We start from the raw sequence: 23,882 nt of genomic DNA on the forward strand, positions 1-23,882 counted from the left end.
AAAGAGAGAGCCAGAAAACTTATACTATCTGATTTTCTGCAGCAAAATCTATCTTGGTGGTTCCTGTCCTCCTGGGTGTTAAATGACTGGCTTAAATGGGTAGTTTGCTTTAAATTTTATCCCACTTAAAAAAAAAATGTAGCAGTGACGCCTCCCCAAGCTTATATTGTTAAGAACTAAGCACCTTCTACCATGTTCCTCAACAGAAATTTGTAGCAACACTCTACGGGCATTCAGCCCAAGCGGGCACTCCTTGCTAAGGTTTAAGAAAACATGAAAACCACAAAGAATGTTCGAAATTATTTTCTCTAGGTTGGCAGAACAGATGCCTTTCTTTAAGGAAAGTGCTTTAGGCCAACGCAAAGCTATTATTCATAAAAAATATATATATTGTTTAGCCATTGTGCAGACTCCAGATTATATAAAATTTATTTTCACTTCAAGGATCCTACTTTCCTAGGAAACATTTATAATTAAAATAGAGCAGGAAGACAGGCAGAGGGTAAAGTGTTAACAGAAATCCACGATGCCAAGGGCAAGAGCAGTTTAAGAAACAACAATGCAAATCCATTGAAAGAAACCAAGCAATGTGGACTTGACTTTGTCTGGGGGTCGTGGCTGGCTTTACTTGTAAGGGCCTTGTCAAATCCATCTGTAGGATGAGGTAAAATGCAGAGATAGGGTATTATTCTAGATCATCTGTAACTTTTCAAATGCAACCTTCATGCTGAAATTCCAGGGAGCATGTAAGGGACTCCAATAAAAAAAACAAAAACAAAAAACAAAAAACCCTGTCAGTCAGTCAAAAGTGTTTATTTATTATCCACCCTGGGCCAGGCACTGTTCTAGCCAATACAAAATGATACAAAATAAAGAGTAGAGATCATCCTTATAATCTTGTGAGAGCAAATTGATTTAATCTGCAGTCTCTCTCTCTCTCTCTCTCTCTCTCCCTCTCTCTCTCTCTCTCTCTCTCTCTCTCTCGGTGGCCAAGAAACTCAAATATGGGCATTCAACAGACTCATTTAGAAAATCCTGATTAAAAAAAATAAACTTGCCGGGACCGGTTTGGCTCAGTGGATAGAGCGTCGGCTTGGGGACTGAAAGGTCCCGGGTTAGATTCCGGTCAAGGGCATGTACCTTGGTTGCAGGCACATCCCCAGTGGGGGGTGTGTAAGAGGCAGCTGATCGATGACTCTCTCTCATCGATGTTTCTAGCTCTTTATCTCTCTCTCTTCCTCTCTGTACAAAATCAATAAAATATATATATTTTTTTAAAAAATAAATAAATAAATAAACTTGCTGAAACCAGTTTGGCTCAGTGGTAGAGCATCGGTCTGCGGACTGAAAGGTCCCAGGTTCGATTCCGGTCAAGGGAATGTACATTGGTTGCAGTCACATCCCCGGTAAGGGGTGTGCAAGAGGCAACTGGTTGATGTTTCTCTCTCATTGACGTTTCTAGCTCTCTATTCCTCTCTCCTCCTCTCTGTAAAAAAATCAATAAAATATATTTAAAAAAATAAACTTAAGAAAATTAGAAAATCTGGGAAGTAAATAGTTATATTATAAATAGACTCATGCATTACATGAAGATAATTGGGCCAACAATGCACTGAATATACACCAGTGGTTCCATCCGACTATAATGGAGCTAAAATATTCCCATTCCCTATTGACATGGTTGCTATTGTAACATCATAGCATGTTTGAGGTGATGTTGGAGTAAACAAACTTTCTGCACTGCCAGTAGTATAAAACTATAGCACATATAATAATGTTTAGTATGTAATACTTGATGTTGATAATAAATAATCATGTTACTGGTTTATGTATTTAGCATACTACACTTTTAATCAGTCTTTTTGAGTGGACTGTTTTTACTTACAAAAACAAAGTTTGCTGTAACATAGTATGCTGTGCTATGAGGGCAGCAGCCTCAGAAGTCTCCTGTTTTACTGCATCTCTTGATTGCATCATTTCTCCTTGTGTTCGGCTTAATCTTGGTTTTTACAGTATCATGCCATGCAGTCTTGTGGGCTCTACCAATAGGTTTTACCATATAGCCTAGATGTGCAGTAGGTCTACTGTCTAGGTGTGCCTCTGTGCACTCCATGATGTTCACACATTGACAAAGTCACCTGGTGACTCATTTCTCAGAATGTATCCCAGTTGTTAAGCTGCACAAGACTGTAGATGAAAATGCATTCATGAGGCATGTCTTTTACAGAACAAGTCCAATGATGCTGTTAAAATTGGAAGCATTTCCGCTCTTGCTCACAAATCTACAAAAACGTTTTTGGAACATATTTCTTGGGCAAATATGGATTCACAATTCATGTCGAGGAGCTGCAAAAGTGAATAAAATAGCTGTGTCCTCTACACTGAAGTTCTTCAAAGCCAGAGACTGGGCCTTATTTATTTGCCTTGATATCCTGTGCTCTGTCAAGATAGAAGTGGCAAAAATAAATAAACAAACAAACAAATAAATAAATAAATAAATAAATAAAATAAAAATAAAAATAAATCAGAGTGAGTGAATGCAATAGTTGCATAAAGGTTTCACATTGGAGCTTTGCTCAGCAGAGTTTTAAGAAGAGAACAAGAGAAGAGGTCGAGGCTGTTACAAGCAGAGAGGTCAGGTTGGTTGGTTTCAGTGGGTGTCCACATAGAGGAAACAGATTTGGCATTTTCAGCAAGACCCAAGAGTAGGTCCTTGGTCAAGCATCCCTGGATCCTTTTTCAGGGTAACTCTCCTCAATACTGAGTAGATAACCTTGCAAGGTCAGGAAGGGCAACTCCTTAATTAAAAAAGAGTCATTGAAGACTCCACGCCTACTGTATATCAGCATATACCTTAAGGCTACAGGCTTCCTTCTGCTCCCTTCTTGGAGCTTGGTTCCTGGTAGAATTGTTTGCTTTGACTTAAACAGAAATTGGGTGATATGTCTGATTTGCTTGATGTCAATTTAATGCAGCCCAACTAGAATGCAAGCTTTAGAGGACAGAGACTTCTGTTTTCACTACCACACTCCCTGCTCCTAGAGAGCCATACAGTAGGCATTCACTAAATACAGTACCTGGTAAATGGATGAATGCTGTTGTTATTGTGGCTGTCTGTCTTTACTTCTTGCTTTATCCACCTTACTTCGGAGAGCTGGACACTAGAGGGAAATCTTTGAATTCCAATGACCCTTCTTCCTTTGGCCCAGAAACTCTGGCCAAGCCCTTTGGGAACGGGGATCCCCTTGGAATTTAATGACGAATCCTGGCCACAGGGGGCGGGGGCGGAGAGAGCGCGCTGCAGAAAAGTTCTTCCTCACTTCTGCTTGCTTTTGCGGCACCCTTCGCCACCCATCGTGCTCTTTACTTGGGGTTCAGGGCGCCCCGTGGAGAGGGAGCCAGGAGAGACTGCCTGCATTCCTTTCCCCGGCCCTTCGGGTCCTGTCTGGGGGAGCCCTGCAGGACCCCCCTGGCTATTGCCAGCACCTGTTGGACGGCCACTTGGCGGCCCCAGCCAGGACGAGAGGACGCGACCCCGGGGTGCCCCTCCGGCAGGCGGCGACCCCCGTCCTCCCTCCCGGGCGGCCCGCCGGGGAGCGGTTCAGCCTCCCCGCGCCGGCGGCGCGCTCCGCCCGCCCGGGCTTGGCCCACGGCCCCCTCCTCCCGTCCCCGCCGGCAGGGGGAAGGTAGAGAAGGGGAGGGGACAAGCTGGAGCCTCGGCCCGCCCGGCCTTCTCCTCTCTCTCTACACCCCGCGCGGAGACGCCGCTCCGAGCCCCGAGGTTTGCAGGGAGCCAGCCCCGCGGAGCGCGGGGGAAGCGCGCCAGGACCGCCCGGAGCCCCGCGGTGACCCCGAGCCGCCGACTCTCCTCCTCCGGCTTTGGAGGCGCGGGGGACGCAGCACCCCAAACAAGGTGAACTTTGATCGCGGACAAAACTTCCAGCCAGGTGCCGGGATCCGTGCTGCGGCGGCCGGGACCCGGGACCTGGGCCTCCCCTGCGCCCGTCCCCAGGGCGGCCTCGGCCCCGGCACCCCCGCCCCCCTGCGGCTGCTCGGCCCCGGGGACCCGCCGCGGCGCCCTCGCCTACTTTCTTCCCCCTCCCCCTCCGGGGGTGGGGGCGGGGCGGGGGAGAGGGGCTCCCGGAGAGCCGCATCCATTGGCAGCTTTTGTGATTGATCCGGAGGTGTTCGCCGCCAACCCTTGGCTTTTCCAGGCCGGCTCCGCGCGACCCCTCGGAGCGCCCGCCGCTGCCCGGTCCCCCCGCGCTGACAGGTGCTCCCAGCCACTCGCTGGTGACTTCTCGGCGCTGCTCCCCCGGCTCCCCCGCGTCCCCACCTCCCCCCTCTTCTCCTCCCTCGCCTTCGCCCCCACCCCCACCACTTCGGCACAGCTCAGGATTTGTTTAAACCTTGGGAAACTGGTTCAGGTCCAGGTTTTGCTTTGATCCTTTTGAAAAAAAAAAAAAAAAAAAAAAAAGAACTGGAGACACAGAAGAGGGCTCTAGGAAAAAGTTTTGGATGGGATTATGTGGAAACTACCCTGCGATTCTCTGCTGCCAGAGCAGGCTCGGAGCGTGCACCCCGGCGCAGCCTTCCCCTGGCGGCGGTGAGACAGACTCTGGAGTCGCTGCTGCTTCCCAAGTGCCCGCCGGGAGTGAGGTCTCGCCCCAGTCAGCCCAATGCTCCTCTTCGGGCTTCTCCTGCTGACATCCGCCCTGGCCGGCCAGCCCGGGGCGCAGGCGGAGTCCAACCTGAGTAGCAAACTCCAGTTGTCCAGCACCAAGGAGCAGAACGGTGAGTCTCGTCCCCCACCACCCCACGCCGCTCCCCCTCCCCGCGCCTCGCTGTGTGTGTGTGTGTGTGTGTGTGTGTGTGTGTGAGTGTTAGGTTGGCACCGCGCGTCGGGGTGTGCACAGCGGACTCGGGGGTGCCTGCGGGCTGCACCCCTGGGGCAGATGCGCGCCGCGCCCCGAGGGCATGGGTTTTGAGAGGGGACCTGCTGTTTGCAACTTCGGGAGCTGCCACCAGGCTTTCACAGGACAACCGAGAGAGGAGGACCTTCTGCGAGCGAACTTGAACGTCAGTTCACACACACACATGGCAGGACCTCTCGTTGCCAGTTATAAGTTCAAGAACTGCCTCTAAAACCGAATGTACAATGAATGAGTCTTGGCATGTTTGACTTTATTCGGATTTCTTTCTTTCTTTTTTTTTTTTTTTTAAATCCGGAAGGGGCTGTTTCAGGAAAGGTATCAGCTGCATTAATGGAAGCACTTTTAAGTGGGAAGGCATTGATTAATCAGTAGGTAGACAGGAACCACAGAGGTCAAGAGGCCTAGTGGACACTTTTAGGGCGAATTGGAAAAAAAAAAAAAGTGCATTTCTCTGGTGCTCTATTTTTTATTTATTTATTTTTTAAAATAATGTGCCTTTGTGTATACGTTTTCTAGTGGTGTGTATTTATGTATGTGTTGGTGAATGACTGCTATTTTGTGTGTGCGGGAAACGACTTAATCCTGCATAGGAAATGAGAATTACTTTCAGCTTTCAAGTGTACCTGAAATGTTTAGAAAACTCTCAGATGCAAGTTCCCTTGGGCTGGGATTGCACAGAGCCGGAGAAAGGCTCCTTTCATAACGCCAAGGGCAGCTTCAGGGTGTGTAATTTGCTTAGCCTCTGAACCCCATATGATTTACATCATTCAATTTCTAAACTCTTTCTCTCTTGATCTGCCATTATGAAGTCATTTTTGAGAACGCTTTGTAAATAGAAATCCTATACTGCACACGAAACCGCAATGTTAATGTAGGCTGTCTAAAATTAGAATATTAAACACCCTTGTTTACAAGCAGTGGCTCTTCATGCTGTTTGAAAAAAGAAACGTACATGTGTTGAAGGCTTTGTCTGTCATTCATTCTGAATGTGTGGAGGCTGTCACTTCTTGAGCCAGGCGAAATGAACGCAAGCAGCATACCTAGAAAACCAGAGTGGTGTGTACTGTATGTTTAAGTCACAGCAACTTTTTCTTTCTGTGTTGGGGCATTTCCAAGTTTCAAGTCTACGTTTAAACTCTCTGAAGTGTTTATCTTTGAGAAGTCACAGGAAGTCCCAGAGCACACAGGTAAATTCAATGAGGATTCCTGGGACCTTGTGCACACATGACTGGTGTTTGTTGCACGTGCGGCAATCTGTGGTGTCACATTTGTCAGATGTTGTTCATGGGGTCGCTTCTTACAACTTGCTCGTGTGATGGCACATGGCACCTGCAGGCTGCTGGCGTTGCTGATCAAAGGGCAGCCAAGGGATCTATCTCTAATCACAGGAGCTGCAGAGGACTGGGAGAAAGTGATCAAAGGAGCCCCCGCCCCCCCCCCCTGCACCAGCTGTACCCTGGCAGGAAACAGATCAGACCAACCTTTGTTCTTTCTCGTGTAAAAATGAATGTCCAGTCCAACGTGCTGCTTCTTACCAGGCAGGCGTCTCCAGGATGACAATGCCCAACATTCCTGTCTTCTGACTTCCATTTTTTATTGTTCCTTTCCCATATCATTTCTCCTACGGGGTCTGACTTATCAAGCCTGGCTGGCATCTGGCATCTTCCTGATTGCCTTGGCGACTTGTACCTCGTATTGTCCTTTCCATGGCATCATTTCTTGTGCTCCACATTCCACGGACACTTTGTAATAGGCCCCGGAGTTCTCAAGGGGTCGTTGGCCACTTTATGGAGCAGGTTCACACCCTTGGGAGAGGTGAGCTCATTAAGCCAGGCCACACACATTCTGTTGCCATCGGAGGCTGGGCCATTGCCATTCCTACGATGCATGGCGCTAAAAATAGCCTGGCTGTTTCCTAATCTGTGGGCACAGGATTGGGCTATGTTTAGCTCTTAGGAGGCTGGCAGCAGGAAGTAACTAGAAGTAGAGGAACTACTCACCTTGTAGTTTTCAGCCTAAAGAGAAGTGGGGCAGCCAAGCACTAGGGGGCAATGTAGAGCTATTTTCCTGCACATGCTCAGGTTGATTTGTATCCCTCAAGGTTCCAAGATTTGAAGATAAGAGGTTGGTGCTAAAGAAGATCCCTCTTGGAATGTGGACACATTTGCTAGAACCTCTCTGTGTGTTTGTGTGTGTGGCTTTCACATGTTTCATTCCCTCGTGTGTGTAATTTCCACCCCCCTCAGATTGAATTATGATTGATTTTTTTAATTGAAGTATTATTGCTCTTCTCAATCATTGCACATTATTATCTAAATCTAAATACACACCATCTGAGGGTGTCACATAGAAAAATGATATTAGCCCTGTCTGTGCATGGCACTGTTTTGTGAAAGGTCTTCTAATGCTAACCAGGGACTGTCCATATTGACCTGTTGTGATTGTAGTTCATTTCTGCTTTCAAGGACTCTGCCCCAATGATATTCTCTTCTCTGGAGCATTCCAAAGTCTTAAATGATGTTGACTCAATCAAATCCCCAGGCCTGCTCTGTTTCAATATTAACTTGGTATCTCAAGAGGTGTTATACAATATAAATGAACACAGAAAACAGAAAGAAACTCATAGATACAGGGAACAGACTGATGGTTGTCAGAAGGGAGGAAGGGCTGGGGCACCGGGACACAAAGGTGAAGAGGCTGTGATGTACAGGCTGGTCATTACAAAATAGTCATGGGGATGTAAAGTACAACATAGGACCTGTAATCAGTAATATTGTAATAACTATGCATGGTGCCAGGTGGGTACTGGGAATATCAGGAGGAACACTGTGTGAAGTTTATGATTGTCTAGCCACTGCGCTGTACACCTGGAACTAATTATTTAAAAAGGAGAACAAAAGATGTCTTATAAATGTAAATTGATTGCTATAGCCAGTGTTAGATATTTGGAATTAGGCGGGAACATGTGGGGGGCTCCCACATTTAAGGGATCAGTGTTCTTTACTGTTATTACTTTCCTGGTTTTAATGTAATACTGTATTGCCCTTCCTGCCATATTATAAGTTGTCTTTGTGTCATTCATTCTTAACCTGACTTCCAGTCCTGAAGTCTCATATATAAACCAACTGTCTCCAGATTTAGCTTAAAGAAGGAGATAAAAGATAAAAACACTGACTTATGTAGGGTTTCTGGCCTATACCTTCTGTATGACCATGAGAAAAATTACTACTATCTGTGTGCACTTATTTTAGAGGAGAAAGCCTAAATGGAATGAGTAAGTCCTGGGATGGCATTCTGAGTGATAACTGAAAGACAGAATCACATACATCAAAAACCAAAAATAAAACAAGGCTTACTTTATCCATTGCGTATAGTCCACATGGACTCCATCACAAAGTTCCTGATGGAGCGAGGCCTCATCTACCTTGTTCTATTGGTGGGTGATGTTAATTCCATTGACCTGAAACATGTTTCTTAGTGTTCTCTTTTTCTATAGCCATTTGGAGTGAAGATACGGCATATCCCTGTATTAGTTAGGGTTGTCCTTATCCACCTTACTTATGGTGTGCGCTCTTTTCCTTGAGGCCTTTGTGGCCTGCCTACAGGCCATTTACTTCAATGACAGATGTTCCCCTGGTAATGCATCCTAATGCCTTTCTGAGAACGTGCATGTTGTGTTTATGGCTTTTGTCTCTCTCTCTCTCTATCTCTCACTCTCTCTCTCTCTCTTGCTCTCTCTCTCTTTTTTTCTATGCCAGCTCTTTCCTCCTTCTCCTGCTGCCTATGTCCCTGTATATAACAAAATTGTGCCCAATCCTCCCGCCCCTTCTTTTTTTTTTTTTTTTTTAAGGTGGCAGCTCCAAAGCTCTGTTTTACTGAAAAACAGATGATTCTGATTTTTAGAATAGCATCTAAGAGCAAATAGGCTCTGACAAAGGCCTAAAGGGACTTTCCTACTTGTTAGTCTATAAGTTGCAATGTGTGACCTTTGTGACATTTATCTTGGTTGTTAGAGGTTTTTATTTTCGTTTTTAAAAAAGAAAAAGAAAAAAAAAGCAACTTCCTCCTGGTTCTCTGTTTGGTTTGAGATAGTTGAGGAAGTTGAAGAAATGAAGTGGCATTATGTAATGATGAACATTTCTTTTCACAACAGGTGACAAAAAGTCCCGTTCTATTTTATGGTAACTTTTCTCCCCTAGCAGCCGTTACCTTTTACATTGAACTTGATATACTGTGTATTTACCTCTAAAAGGTAACCAGAAAGTACCAGGGTCTGGAAGAAGCTTCAGGGACTAGACCATGCCTTGTTAATTAGTTGTACAGACTCTAGGGTTCCATTCTAAACTTTTCCCAAAGGGGCTATTTTGTAGAGCTCTATCTGGGCACCCAAGTCTTAGCTTTGTCTGTTCTTATGTCATCCTTCATGAAACTTATTTCTTACACATTTTCTTTATCTTCTCTTCCACTTCATGTTTTTTTTCCCTTTGTACTGCTCAAATTGTGTTTTATCTACAAATATGCAGTTTTTGTAGAAAAAGGATTCTAATGATAGTGTGCTATGTGTTAAAAAAATTTTAATTGAACCAATTTATATATATATATATATATATATATATATATATATGTCTAATATGCTAATTGTCCCTCTGTCTGTTCAACCATTCGCTATGATGTGCACTGACCACTACGGGGCAGATGCTCCAACTGGGAGGTTAGCTTGCTGCTGGGGTCCAGCTGTTCTGAACTGAGTGAGATGGGCTGGATATGCCCTCGAGCCCTGCTAGAGTCCCTCCGCAGCCCTGATTGTGCCCTGGTAGGGTCCCTCAGCCTGGCCTGTGCCCTCTCCTAATCTGGACCCCTCTGGGGATGTTGGAGAGCTGGTTTTGACCTAGTCCCCTCAGGCCAGGCCAAGAGACCTCACCTGTGCATGAATCCAGGCCTCTAGTGGATTCATAAGACCCACATTCTTACACCCCAGCTCCCACAAATGTTTTTAAGACTGGTAAAAATTTAATCATAGGTTTCTATTTGTATCAACCCAAATGGTGACAGTTATAAAAAAAAAAGTCACTTCCTTTACTTAGTCTAATTTTGGTGTTTCTGATTATTTTATTTGGAAGCAATATATGTACCTAGAATATCTCTATAGAACGATATACTTTCTATGGAACTCATTTATTTAGCAATCTCTTCGTATCATTTTTTCACCACTGCCTCCAACTGCGATTTTTCTTTCTTATTGCCAAAGGACACCTCTACTGGTTGATTTTCAGTTGGTATGCATCATTACTACTGTTAGGGTAGCCGAATGAGTAATGCATGAGGCCAAAAGTGGTGAGGGATTATACCTTTATTAGGTCATCTGGAAACCCAGATGGGCTGAGCCCCCAAATGCCCCACCCCCACCCCCCCTCTCAGGGACAGGGAGTCAAATTTTAAAGGATTCTAGGCGGGCTTTTTTGGTGGGGAAATATCTGGGCAGGTCTGGATTCTGGGAAAGTCCAGAAGGGAGAGATAATAGTCTTAGCAAGTGGAATGTGGTCTAGGCTAAAGGGAATGTCTGTTGTGAAGCGGCCTAAAGGTCAGTTCCCAGGGGAGGGGTATCGATTGAATTATTTGATCAGACCTAACAACTACCTTACAGATTGTTAAAATAGTGAAATATTCCCAGTGGGTTAGGCAGGAGCCTGGACTAATCTTCTAGGACAAACGGACCATCTATGAATCAGAAACTATAGTCAATGCCTGGCACAGTTCAGAACCTCTAGGACACTACTCCAGCCCTGCTGGCTTTCTTCCTGTTCAATCAATATGCCTGCCATACTGATTGCTAAGCATTTTGACACTTTTATCTCCAGATAATAGTTCAAACTCCTGTCTCTTTGCCCTGCATGGCAGCTCAGGCCCAGCCCATGGCTGGAAGGGCATAGCGTAAGGAGGGGTATGGCCTCTTTCAAGTCTCTTTATTGTAGCTGCTTTGGTTCTAGGTCCTCAAGGTTTGGGGCCTGGTATGTGAGAAGGGGATTGGGGATGTGGCACACATGGCATAGGATTGCAACCCTTAATTGGTTGTTTCTGCTTCCTGGCAACACAGATCAGCTGCATTTGCATGGGTAGTGCCTTCCTATCATCTAGATTCAATGAATCACCTTTTCAGAGAGGTTTTTTTCTGACCATTTGGTGTAAATTAGCCAGCTTTCACTATCACATCAAGATTACTGAACTACATAGCACTTATCATTCTTTGATATTCTTGTTAGTTAGCTAGTTAATTAATTAATTGTGAATCTACCTCAACCACCAACCTCACAGAATGTAAGTTCCCTGAGAGCGTGCACCTAGTCCAACTTTTGCTCTCTGTGAGAGCGCCAGAACCCAGAACAGATGTGGATATAGTATGCACTCAATAAATATTTAATGAATGATTCTGGATGTAGTTCCATATTAGAGCAAGACTATGATGTTGACTTAGAATGGCAGGCCATCTTTGAAGATTTCTTTTTGGTCTTGGGACTTCTACAGTGTTCTACTTTTTTCATAGGAAGATAAAATTGTTTATTTATTGCTTGTGTTAAGATATGCAAATAAGAGTACTACTCTATCCCTTATTAAATACAGCTGACTTTTAAACAACATGGTTTAAGCTGCATGGGTCACTTTACAGGAGCTTTAAAAATAAGTACAATAGGTCCTTCACATCCCAGGTTTTGGCATCTGCAGATTTAACCAACCACGTATAGAAACTGTGTTTTCACATTCTCAATATCAGATCACCAACCATGGATTGAAAATACTGTTTTTTGAATTCGCAGATGCAAAGGGTCAACTGTAGTTAAGTTTTGGGGGAGTTAAAATTATGCTTGGATTTTTTACTATGAGGTATCGGTACCCTTAACTACTCTGCATTGTTTAAGGGTCAACTATATACCATGTTTTTAGGTGAGTATACACCAAATAAGTGGGTAGATTTCCTACAACTGGTGCTATTTATTCTCTTAAAAGTGCCATTGCTGAGTGTACCTCTACATTTTTCTAAAAATAGGGTTATGATATGGGCCATTGACTATGAAGAATAGTGAATTTTGAATGACTCACATGCCTCCAAAATCATTGTCTTTTCTTCCATTTTTTGCTTATGGCTCACTGATAACTTGCATAGGCCAGAAATGAGTAGTGAACATGGTGAGTGGAATATTAGGACTGGAAGGTCCCAAGGAACCTATCCTCACTGATGTCTGAAGTGAAGCTTAGAGGGCTGAAGTGACATTGTCAAGGTCACGTTGAATACAACAGTGTTAAGCTGCTAAAGTGGTGGTATAGTGTTCCTTATGTGAGAACCAGTTAGGCAACTAGAATTCTAGTTTTAAAATTCCAATGCTTCCTATGAAAGCATTTATTGATTATTTTAGGAGGTTGTATGCTTTGCAGGTTGTGAAAGAAGGTAAGACTTCCTTGATTTGGAAACATTCTTTACAAGATCACTAAAGAATGCAATCTCAAAATAATCATATTTATTAAATGGAACAGATAATCTAATGTATAGCATAATACTTTTTTTAGGATGGAAATATGACAAATTTGGCAAATGACTTGAAATACTATAATACCTTTGGAATTGTTACTACTGCATGATAGGACATTATTTTAAGTAGACGTACCAGGTTCATGGATGGATAATGTTTATTTGAATATTTTGGTTTGTTAATTGGTGATGATGTGAAGGAGATGATTGACATTGGAACACATGACTCCCTAGGGAGGGTTTTTAAAAAAGATAATTTTGAACATTTGATTTAGCAAAATGTCTCAGTGGTGAAAGTACCATAGGGATGAATAAGAAGCATAGCCTGGAAAGCACGACCTTTTATTCTTTGGAATGGATTTCTTGAGTAACCTTAATTTTTATTTGCACCATATTGTATAGGCTAATCGATACAGAGGTTCAGATTTCTCTTTGAAGTCAAAAGCATTAGAAAAGAGATTCATAACTATGGTCTTGAATAGATTGCCTGAAACAGGATTCATTTACCTTTTTGAAACTTTTGTTTGTAAAGTTCCTAAAATTGAGGGCCAAGGAGCTAAAAGTTATAAAGAGGAGTTAAATTAATTACATCTGTCCTTACAGCCAATTTGCTAAGAGTGACATACTTTGTCTCACTACCTCATTTTGTTTTTTATTTCCTGAGCATTCATTTTAAATGGAGTTTAGCCAATTTGATCAATCATCTGACTTCACAAGAAACCTCAGATGCCATCTTCAAGTGGTGATTTCCAGTGCCCTGGTGACCAGACAGCTTCCTCCCTGGAAATTTGTCTGGTTTCTAAACTGAACCATCTTTGCCGGGAAGGCTTTGATAATTCAGCTTTCTTGGTGCTAGACTTAGCTCCACTTTTATTTTTGAAGTATGATTTTTTTTTATACTTTCCCCTTTTCCCATTGAATAGTGCCTGAGCCATTTCTCAATCAAATAAGTTGCATTGGAGTGATGCTGGGTCTTGGGGGGGGGGGGGGGGTGGAGGGGAGGCCCAGAGGCAAAGTGGACCTCTGTTTTCTTGAGGGAAACCAACATCCCCAAGCAGCACAAGGCCAATTAATGGTAAGTACAAGGATATAGATTTGCATTACTGTTATGTACACTGTGTACTGATAAGAAACCAGTGAGAACTCCCAGGAAGGACACACAAAAAAGCAGGCTTTGGATGCATTCTTTGAGGGGTGTTGAATGGGTCTAAAGAGTTCTTAAGGAGCCTCTGTGTTTTGTGGGTGTTTTTTTTTGTGTGTGTGTGTGTGTGTGTGTGTGTGTGTGTGTGTGTTTGCCTCTGGTTTTATAATGCTTAAGATAGTGACTCCCCAGGAGTGCCTGTCAGGTGCTCAGTGTTTGCAGACAGTCTACAGTTTATCTTTATAACCTCACCGTGAGGTATGAGGAGAAACAGCAAGGCTTTGCCAGGCTCAGTAGCTTAGCCAAGGTCCCGCAGCTGGTAAACGTTTAGACTTCGGTCTGACTCCAAGCCAGGACTCGGAGCCACGTGCCTCTTCCTTCGTGAGTTAAGTGGTCTAATGTTTTATTAGAACATTGTTTTTTTTATTCAGCAAATATTTACGAGCATCTGCTCTTGGCTGAGCTCTGCCCCAGGTACTGGGGCCTTGAAGAACGTGATTCTGTCCCTGCCCTTGAGAAGCTCTGTCCAAGAGGGATGGCAGAGCCTGTGTTTTTCATCTAATGGTCTGTTAGCTCTGTGCTCCAACTGCTATGGGAACACAGTTGTTGAGCTCAGTTCCAAAATCCTCTACTGATAGACCAAACGGTTGGTTCTACCTGGAAAAGAAGTGCAAGGAGTCAAGTTCCCACAGAGGAAGTGACTCATTTTGAAGTGAATCGGAGAGGGGGAAAAGAGGGAAGCATTCTAGAAAGAAGGAACAGCCTGCTGAAGGACAGAGGCCCGCAAAGGTGTATCATGAGTGAGAGACAAGAAGAGCCTAGTGTTAAGCATGAGTAGAGGCAGGAAATAAGTTACAAGGTGTCCTGGGTGTTTGACGTTAAAGGCCCGAATGCTGTTTGCAGGACATGCTTCCTGCAAAACTTGCTGTTCACTCACAGGATACAAGGAAATGTTGCCTTCACGTTTCAGGTTTAGTAAAAATCTTTGATTTCTGGTGAGTTTCTAATCAGGCATGTAGGAGCAGAGCTCTGCTTCGGTGTGTGTAGTGAACTGCTTATTGCTGGAATCTTCTCCCAGTCCTTAGGCATGTTTGGATGTTCTGAACCGGTGAGCAGGGCAGGCTGCAGAGCCTCAGTTACACTCAAATCAGCTCAGCCTGTGTCCACACTACTCTCTGTTGCCTTCTTTATGTAAACAAAGAGCTATTTTCACACTTCATTCACAAAATGGATGGCATGCAGAAGGAGCCTGGCGGAGGGATCAGGAGATTGTGATAAAAGGGAGGCAGTTTCCAGCGCACTGAATTAGTGTAATGAAGCTATTGCATTGCAAGCAGCAAAGAAAAGGGCCTTAACGCTTTTAAGGGGAAGAATTTAAAGTTTCGTGGAAAATTAATTCCTCGACATGGAGTAACTGCATCAATTTTCTAGTGAAGTTCATTCTGGTCCCTTGTATACAAAGGCTAGGAATAGTTTGTGTTATTTGAGGATTGGAAATAAATGGATTATCTTGGTGGCTGTGTTATCTAGCTGTCCTGCCTTTTGTTGTTGTTTTGTGTTTTTTGTTTGTTTGTTTGTTTTTGAATCTATATGCTTTTCATTCTAGGAAAGCCCTGTTTATGGGACGATACTATTTTAAGATTTTCATTATTTGCAAGATGGAAGATAGGCTTCTGTACTTAACAATGCCCAGCTGGCCCATGCACCTGCCTTTTGTGTCTCCACAGCGATCAGAAACCCTGAACAACAGAAGTTAGACTTCTGAGGTACCCATCTCACATTGTTGTTGGCAGTTATTTTTGTTGGGTATTTATAAGGACATCTTTTTTTTTTTTTTAAAGAGTCATATTATTTATCTTTATTTTTTCCCCACTGAGGAATACATCACAGTCTATTTCCCATAGTGCTTCAGGCATTCATAGTTTGAGGTGATTAGAAGTGCAAATTGCAAGTCAGTATAGCATTATAATTTTTTTTTTTAATGGCAGCAGGCAATGTTTAAAATCCATGTGCTAAGAAGGAACATTAGTTTAAAATGTGATTAAGTTGTGAACAAACAGGAAGAAAGATTCAGCTGCCCACTAGAAACTTCTAACTGGGCTTGGCAAAAGGGGAACCTGCAGGGTTCGTTTCTGATTTGTCATTCTTTCAACCCAAGGCATGGTGACAGGTAGGGTGCAAATTGGTTAAGAACACAGAAAATAGCTTCTAGAGTCTTTAGCTTGTTCTGTGGGAATATACTGAAGACTTTTTGTTACCAGAGTGTGATTTGCTATCATACTGATACTGTTGTAATTAGCTAGTTATGAATAATAGGAAAAGAACAAAGAGGAGGCCATATGATAGGGGTGTCATTTGGGCAGCTTCATCAGGAAGCTGCATTTTCACACTCCCCAAGGAACCATGGGCCCATTCCCTGAAAACACTGGGGCCAGAGCTCTGACAAAAGGTAAATAGATGCACGCCCATGAAGTTGGGGTGACTAGGACAGGTGCCTGTGAGTTACAGCTGGGAACAGAGATAATTGGCCAGAATGGTCACAAAAATCTGGGAATACATAACCTCCCAAAAGGAATTCACTCTCTTGTTCCTCATGGCTCATAGGGCTCTCATTTCTGCTTCCTTGCATCTGCCCGTGTTTCCTCCATAGCCATGTGGCCCTGTGGACCCCAGGCACAATTCACTGATGGACTGCAGCAGGGAACACAAGCCTTGCTAGCCCGATGCTGCATTGTATTGTCCCAACAAAGAACAAACACTCTGGACACTGACTCTGACTCTAGTCCTATGAAAGCTACAGCTATACTTCTTCCTTTGTGGGATTAGGGGGAAATGAGACCTTGGACACTAAAGGATTTAATTTCAAGTAAAGATCACTCATTCTTCTGTGAGAGTCTCAGAAAATTATTTTTCTAGGGATATTGCATAAATCCACTCCCACTAGCAACAGGTGGCGACAAGGACCTCTCCCCACAAGTAACAATTCCATCCATTCAAAGAACAAATATGTGAACACTATAAAAACAAGAAGAGTTGAATGGTGCTAGTCTGGAAAGCATAGTTCTGCACCTCCACAGCCAGAGATGGATGGTACAAGAAACAGACCTCTTCCACTGGAAATATGTTTGTGGGGCAGGTAACAAAGGTATTGGGGGATGCTTCTTATTAAATAAGTATGCATGTTGTTACTGGCTTTATTTGTATTTATAAACAAAAATACATTCCAGTTTTGGAGGCCTGTCTGAACATGAACTGTCTCTAGAATACAAAAGACTAGACCTCATGGCACACGGGTGTTTCTGTAGTTTCACATGCAGTGTTATATGTTATAGATATGTAGTATACATGGGCAAAAGCATATATTTACTTTGTATCACAAATTGTTCCTAGAAAAATCAATAATCTAAAAATAGCAGATGGTTCTTAGGTCAAAATCTGGCAAAGATATGGGATGTTGAGTCTAGCTGTTTCATTAATAAATGCTAAATCTTAAAGAAGTGGTTATAACCTTTGTTTTCTTGAGAATATTAGTAGGGTTGAGGTTTATAGGCATGGTTAAGAATGTAAAATTAGAAATTAAATATTCTGTATGCTTATTTTTCTTCAATGTAGAACATTTATCTTTAATCTGTACCGATAACATTTAATAGGCATCCGTTGGGCACTCCATTAAACTAACTGCTTTCAAATGGTTTCCTCTTAGAGCTAACATTTACATCCTAGGAAATCAATTAGGATGTCTGGATTCTACATTCCCTTGCAATCTTTGTTTGCAGTCATTTCTGAATGGCCAACCTACCATAACAACACATCCAGAGGTGCAAATCCTCTGGAAGAAGTGCAAAGGCCACACTTTTACTTGGGAAAAAAATAGAACTCATTTAACATATCTCCCCCAAATTTCAAACTGCATAAAGCACAGGAAATACTTTTGGTGTGTGGGAATGTGTGGTGGTTCCAAATGACAAACATTGTTTTGAAAATCTCCCCGGCGCTGGTGAATTATATGAGACCATGTCCATCTGAGGAGAGCTTGTTTAATAGGCTTGTGGTTCTGGGGTTCATTCAAACACTCTTAAACAAAATAAAGAGAATGGATGTAATAACTTCTTTATAGAAAGGCCGTAAAAAGGTACAGAGCCATGTAAACAAATTGGGTCATTTACTAGATGTGTAAGTGATAGATCTGCAGTCCAAACTCAGGAGTGTGCATGAAGTTTTAAAGGATTGTGATCATGTTCTATCTTGGCAATGAAGTTACTAGCCTGTTTTTTTTTTTGTTGTTGTTTATTTATTTGTTTGTGTTTGTTTAGTGCACGAAAGCCCGTTATTGCTATTTTCTACTGCAGTTTGAAAACATAATGAAATGTTTGAGCATTTGCACTTACGTTTGTTAAATATTGGACAGTTGTTAGAAACGCACATAGGAAGGGTTGAATTGATCTGGTTTGGGGTAGCCCTGGTTTCTATTCAAGGGACATGTAATGATTGAAATAGAAATATCCCTTCTGGGCTCAGACATGTCTAAACTAATTGTAAAATAATTGTTCTGGCTCACAGAGGTAGAATCATAACTACAACCATGTAAAGTAGAAGCCCAACAACATTTATAATTTGCAGTCACTGTAACTCTGCCAGTCTTGGAATAAAACTGCTGTTTTAACCAATCTATGGTGACCTTCATTCGTCTTACTTGAGATGTGGTAAGAATTCTTGTTCCAGGTTGTCTTGCTTTAGAAAGCTATCTTATTGCATTAGGATATTGGTTTGCTGCCTCTGAAATTGGAATGATGGTGTATCCGAATGTTCCAAAGAAGGGGAGGAAGGTGAGTGGGACTGTAAGAATGTGTGGCACTGACTATTGGGGGTGATGACTGGAGGCAGTGGAAGCCAAAAATAAATTTGGAAGTTGAAGTGAGGAAAGGAAACGAAATAATTTCTATGTTGATACCATAACATTGATTCATTCTGTAATTTCTCTCAATCAGGGTTGGCTCACTGAGTCTTAAAGGAAGTGGATTGTGTAAGAAACCAGTAAAAATCAATGAGCCTTTCTAAGTTTTAAAAACTGATGGCATCATACCATACTGGCAACTTTTAAGTGTTAGTGCTGGAAGTTTGGCAGCGGAAATAACTGCTCCAGCTCCACAGGCCTACAAAACAACGGACAATGGTGGATATTATAGTTTCTGTGTAATGTGTGACTTGCTATTTCCTTTTCTTTAATGAGCAACTTCAGGCTAGATGGCCTTATGTTTATGGAAAGCCTAAGATTTGCCTTTAAATTGGATTCTATGTGATGCTGAAAACAACTCACATCTTTTTGCTTAGTTGCCCACTCACCTCTTTCATAGAGCATAGAGCTATGCCTAGTTGTATGCTATCTAATAAAAATGTTCCAAACTGGTGTGTATGCTAGATGATACTAGAACCTGCCTGAAACTATGACACATGCAGAAGGAGCAAAGTTTATTTAGACTTAGTGGCTGCTTTCCAGTATGTAGTTTATAGCAAAAGGGGGACATAAGACATGTAACTAGCTATACTATGGAATAAAATGCATTGTTTGGTGAGAATTCAAAGGAAGGTGAGATTAGTTACAGCAGAGCCATTAGAAAAGGCTGAGAAAAGTTGTTAGAGGAGAAGGCCCTGGAAAGATGACCAACTTTTGTGCTTTCAGAACCCAGGGCAGGGTAGAGTAGATTTTAGGAGATGGGAAATGGTCACTTTAATGTCCCTTTATCTTTCTAGTGCTGATGCCCTTAAAAATCATAAGAGGTGGGGGAAAACCACTGCAAGCCTCTGAGTTCTCTGCTGTGGAGCTCTAGCATCTGTAGCAAGCATGACACAGTGTTTGTTTTGTTGTTTTCTGTTTTGTTTTGTTTTTTCCTTAGCATCCATTAAAGCCACATAAAAATGTGTTGGAGATGGGTTCAGGTTATAGCAGTTGTTTGTTCAAGAAGAGAATACACCTTGTTATGCATTTTACACACTCTCCAAAGAGGGCTGTGTCCCGCGTAGGTTTGTAGTGTAGGTGTTATGTGTACTCACATCATGGGAAATCCTTCTTATCATTATTGGCAACCTGGACATGGAACTGGTATGTTGAAAAGCCATGACCTTTGGGTCTTCATCAAAATACTACTTACACTTTTGTTGCTCCTGAATTTTACAGAGCAGTGGGAAACTCCCTATTTCAGGATGAATATTTTTTCTAGAACATGGATTTTCAACTCAGTAAAGAGATACAGAGTTTGGTGGTGGGGGTGGGGGTGAGGAGGGTAAGAGATCAACCAAAGGACTTGTATGCATGCATATAAGCATAACCAATGGACACTGACAATAGGGGGATGAGGACATGTGCTGGAGAGTGGGAGTGGCTAGGGAGAGGTCAATGGGAGGAAAAATTAGACATATGTAATACTTTAAACAACCAAGAATTAAAAAATAAAGAATTGACATCATTAAAATGTCCATACTACTCAAAATAATCTATAGATTCAACACAATTTCTATTAAAATATCAATAGCATATTTCACAGATCTTGAACAAATAATCCAAAAAAATTTGTATAGAACCAAAAAGACCTGTAGTAGCTTCAGCAATTTGAGAAAGAAGAACAAAGTTAGAGGTATCACAATACTGGATATCAAATTATACTACAAGGGGATAGTAATCAAAATGACATGGTACTGGCTTAAGAACAGGCATATAGATCAATGGAACAGAACAGAGAACCCAGAAATAAACCTAACCCATTACACTCAATCAGTATTTGACAAAGGAGGCAAGAGCATAATGGAATAAAGACAGTCTCATTAAAAAATGGTGCTGGAAAAATTGGACAGATACAGGCAAAAAATGAAACTAGACTACCAAATTATACTATACACAAGAAAAAACTCAAAATGGGTAAAAGACTTAATTGTAAGTTGTAAAACCAAAAAATATTAGAAGAAAATATAGGCAGAAAAATTGTAGACATCTCACATAGCAGAATTTTCACAGATACATCTTCTAGGGCAAGATAACAAAGAAAAAAATAGGACTACATCAAACAACAAAGCTTCTGCACAGCAAAAGAAACCATTCTCAAAATGCACTGTATGAGCCCTGGTCAGTTTGGCTCAGTGGGTACAGCCTCATTCTGTGGACTGAGGGTCCCAGGTTTGATTCTGGTCAAGGGTACATGCCTGGTTTTGGGATTGCTCCTCGGTGGGGAGTATTTAGGAGGCAGCCGATCAATGATTCTACCTCATCAATGATGTTTCTATCTCCCTCTTCCTTCCTCTCTGAAATCAATAAAAATATATTTTAAAAATGCACTGTATGGGAGAACATATTTGCCAATGGAATTAGGAAGTTAATTTCCAAAATGTATAAAGAGTTCAGACAACTCAACAAAAGGAAGACAAACAATCCAATTTAAAAAATGGGCAAAGGATCTAAGCAGACACTCCTCTAAAGAGGATATACAGATGGCCAAGAGACATGAAAAAGATGTCAAAGTCACTAATCAGAGAAATGAAAATTAAAACAATAATGAGGTATCATCTCACACCTGCCAAGACGGCTACCATCAGTAAATCAACAAGCGAGTGCTGGCGAAGATGTGGGAAAAGGGTACCCTAGTGTAGTGCTGCTGGGAATGCCCTCAGGTGCAGCCAATATGGAAAACAATATAGACTTTCCTCAAAAAATTTAAAATTGAACTGCTATTGGACCCAGAGGTCCTACTTCTAGGAATATATCCTAAGAAGTCTGAAACACCAGTTAGAAAGAATATCTGCATTCCTATGTTCATACCAGTGCTATTTACCATAGATAAGATTTGGAAACACCCTAAGTGCCCAGCAGTAGATGAATGGATAAAAAAAGAGGTGGTACATTTACACAATGGAATATTATACAGCTGTAAAAAAGAAGGATCTATTACCTTTTGAGACAGCATATAGGGACCTAGAAAGTATTATGCTAAGTGAAATAAGCCAGCCAGAGAAAGACAAGTGTAATATAATCTCACTTATACAATATATGGAATCTAACGAACAAGATAAACTGACAAACAAAATAGGTCCAGAGGCATGGAAGCATGGCACAGACTGGTGGATCTCAGAGGGAAGGAATGATGGGGTGCGGGAAGAGAGTGACCAAAGAATTTCATGGACAATAGTGTGGGGGAGCCGAAACCTGATTGGCTCAGTGGATAGAGCATCAGCCTGTGGACTCAAAGGTCCTGGGTTTGGTTCTGGTCAAGGACATGTACCCGGTGGTGGGTGTGCAAGAGGCAGCTGATCGATGATTCTCTCTCAACGATATTTCTAGCTCTCTATCCCTCTCCCTTCCTCTCTGTGAAAAATCAATAAAATATATTAAAAAAAAATAGTGTGGGGGAAAACCTGGGGTGTGATGGGGGTAGGCCCAGGGAGGAGGGGGGAATGGAAGACATCTGTAATACTCTCAGTAATAAAGGTAAATTAAACAAACAAATAAATAAACAAACTAAAAAATACCCTTGTGATTTAGAAGTAATTGCACGGTATTTTGCAATAACTAAAACTACAACTGTGACAGCTGGGGATATCTTCCCTCCCTCTCAACCCTGTTCCTGAGGGGGAGCCTGTCTGGGAAAGGAGGTAGGGTGGAGGGGGCAGGAAGTAACTTTTATGTGTCTCAGAGATTCCACATTCATGGAGAAGCCTTTTACTCCCTGCTTTGCTGTCCTGGTACCGGTCTTTTATTTATTTTTTAATCCTACCGAGAATATGTTTCATTTTCATCAATTTTGAGAGAGAGAGGGAGGGAGAGAGAGAGAGAGAGAGAGAGAGAGAGAGAGAGAGAGAGAGAGAGAGAGAGAGGACATCAGTGTGAGAAACATTGGTAGGCTGCCTCTCTATGTGCCCCTATTGGGGATCGAACCTGCAACCTAGATATGTACCCTTCCCTGGAATTGAACTTTTCGGTGTATGGGACAATACTCCAACAACTGAGCCTTGCTGCCAGGGCCCTGTACCTATCTTGTTGTACCTCAGCCCCATTCTAGATCTAATTACATCTATATTTAGAGGACTCCCTATTTCTCATAATCAGGCTTAGTTTCAGATCTCCAAGTCTGAGTATGCAACTTAAAACTAATAGTTTTTGTCCTGTTTAAATATCATTCCTTTCCAAAAAATTTAGGATGTATAATAAAATGATTAAAAAAGCACATAATGATGGGCAAACTAATGAATGAATATCACATTTCTATTTTTATATTAGTATATTTATATTTGTAATTTCTGCAATCTCACTGTCATTACCCTAACCCAGGTACAGTTACCTACTCTGAGGCAAAAGTGTTCTTACTCTTCTTTATACATTGGGCTTTTCTCATGCCCTTCCACCTCCAATCAATCATACTAGTATAGAGGAGATGGATGCCAGATAATCTTCCTGAAGTTTTGGTTCTGTTGACATCCTTCAAGCTTGGATCACTGTTTCTCAAGCTTCAATATGCCTACAGACCACTTGGGGATCTTACTAAAATGCAGATTCAGATTTTGTAGGTCCTTGGTGGTACTAGAGACTTTACATTATAGCAGTTCCTCAGGTGCTGCTGCTGCTGCTGCTGGATTGAGGACTATACTTTCCATAAAAAAGGGGATGCCTCGTGTCCTCCAGGTCTGCTGTGATCCCACCTTAGTCTTTCTAATAAAAAAGATTGCACAAAGCTGATCTCTGTTCACCACAGCAATGACTTCATACTTTTGCTCTTGCAACTCTTGTTACCAAAAAGTCACTTTAAGCCAATAAACACCCAGCACCTTGTGTTTTAAATGCCATGTCACATCCTGAAACGAGATCATCAGATTGCAATTCTTGGAGTATTTGATGTTGACAATGGCTTGTAATACACTAGAGATCTACGTAGGACACCGAAGGAACACAAAGATGATCCATTTCCAGGTCATGGCAGGCTTCTCATCTGGCCAGTATTAAGCTATATCTTGAAAGATAAGACAAATTCATTAAAAAGGAAGAGTGTTCTAAGCAGAAGGCATAGACTTGTGAGAGAGCACAAAGTCTTTGAAAAAAAAAATCAGCTCTGTTTGGTGAGAAATAATATTGAAAAAATATGCATTCATTAGGGAGGACACTTTCTGTCATACTAAGGAATGTGTTTAGACATTATCACATGGGTCTGAGGGAGAAGGCTGTATGTCTTCTGTAATGGTAATAACCTACTGGTTAGGGGATTTTCCTCCATTTTCATATTTTTTATGCTTGTAATAGATCAGTAAC

The 23,882-nt window shown here is 42.2% G+C and overlaps 1 protein-coding gene across 3 annotated transcripts in view; it reads left to right on the forward strand.

Moving 5' to 3' along the window:
- The first annotated feature begins 3,762 nt into the window (after positions 1-3,762).
- PDGFC (platelet derived growth factor C) overlaps positions 3,763-23,882 on the forward strand; it is a 171,772-nt gene continuing 151,652 nt past the window's right edge. Inside the window, exons 1-2 of one of the 3 annotated variants that reach the window (XM_045576256.1) lie at positions 3,763-3,913; positions 4,561-4,794. In XM_045576256.1, the coding sequence (XP_045432212.1) occupies positions 4,680-4,794 (115 nt within the window). In that variant the 5' untranslated portion in view covers positions 3,763-3,913; positions 4,561-4,679. Of the gene's footprint in view, positions 3,914-4,127; positions 4,795-23,882 lie in introns of those variants that run through there. The other 2 variants (XM_036423746.2, XM_045576257.1) reach the window with 2 other exon arrangements.

Source organism: Pipistrellus kuhlii, unplaced genomic scaffold (genome assembly GCF_014108245.1).
Source record: "Pipistrellus kuhlii isolate mPipKuh1 unplaced genomic scaffold, mPipKuh1.p scaffold_m20_p_8, whole genome shotgun sequence".
Lineage (NCBI taxonomy): Eukaryota > Metazoa > Chordata > Mammalia > Chiroptera > Vespertilionidae > Pipistrellus > Pipistrellus kuhlii.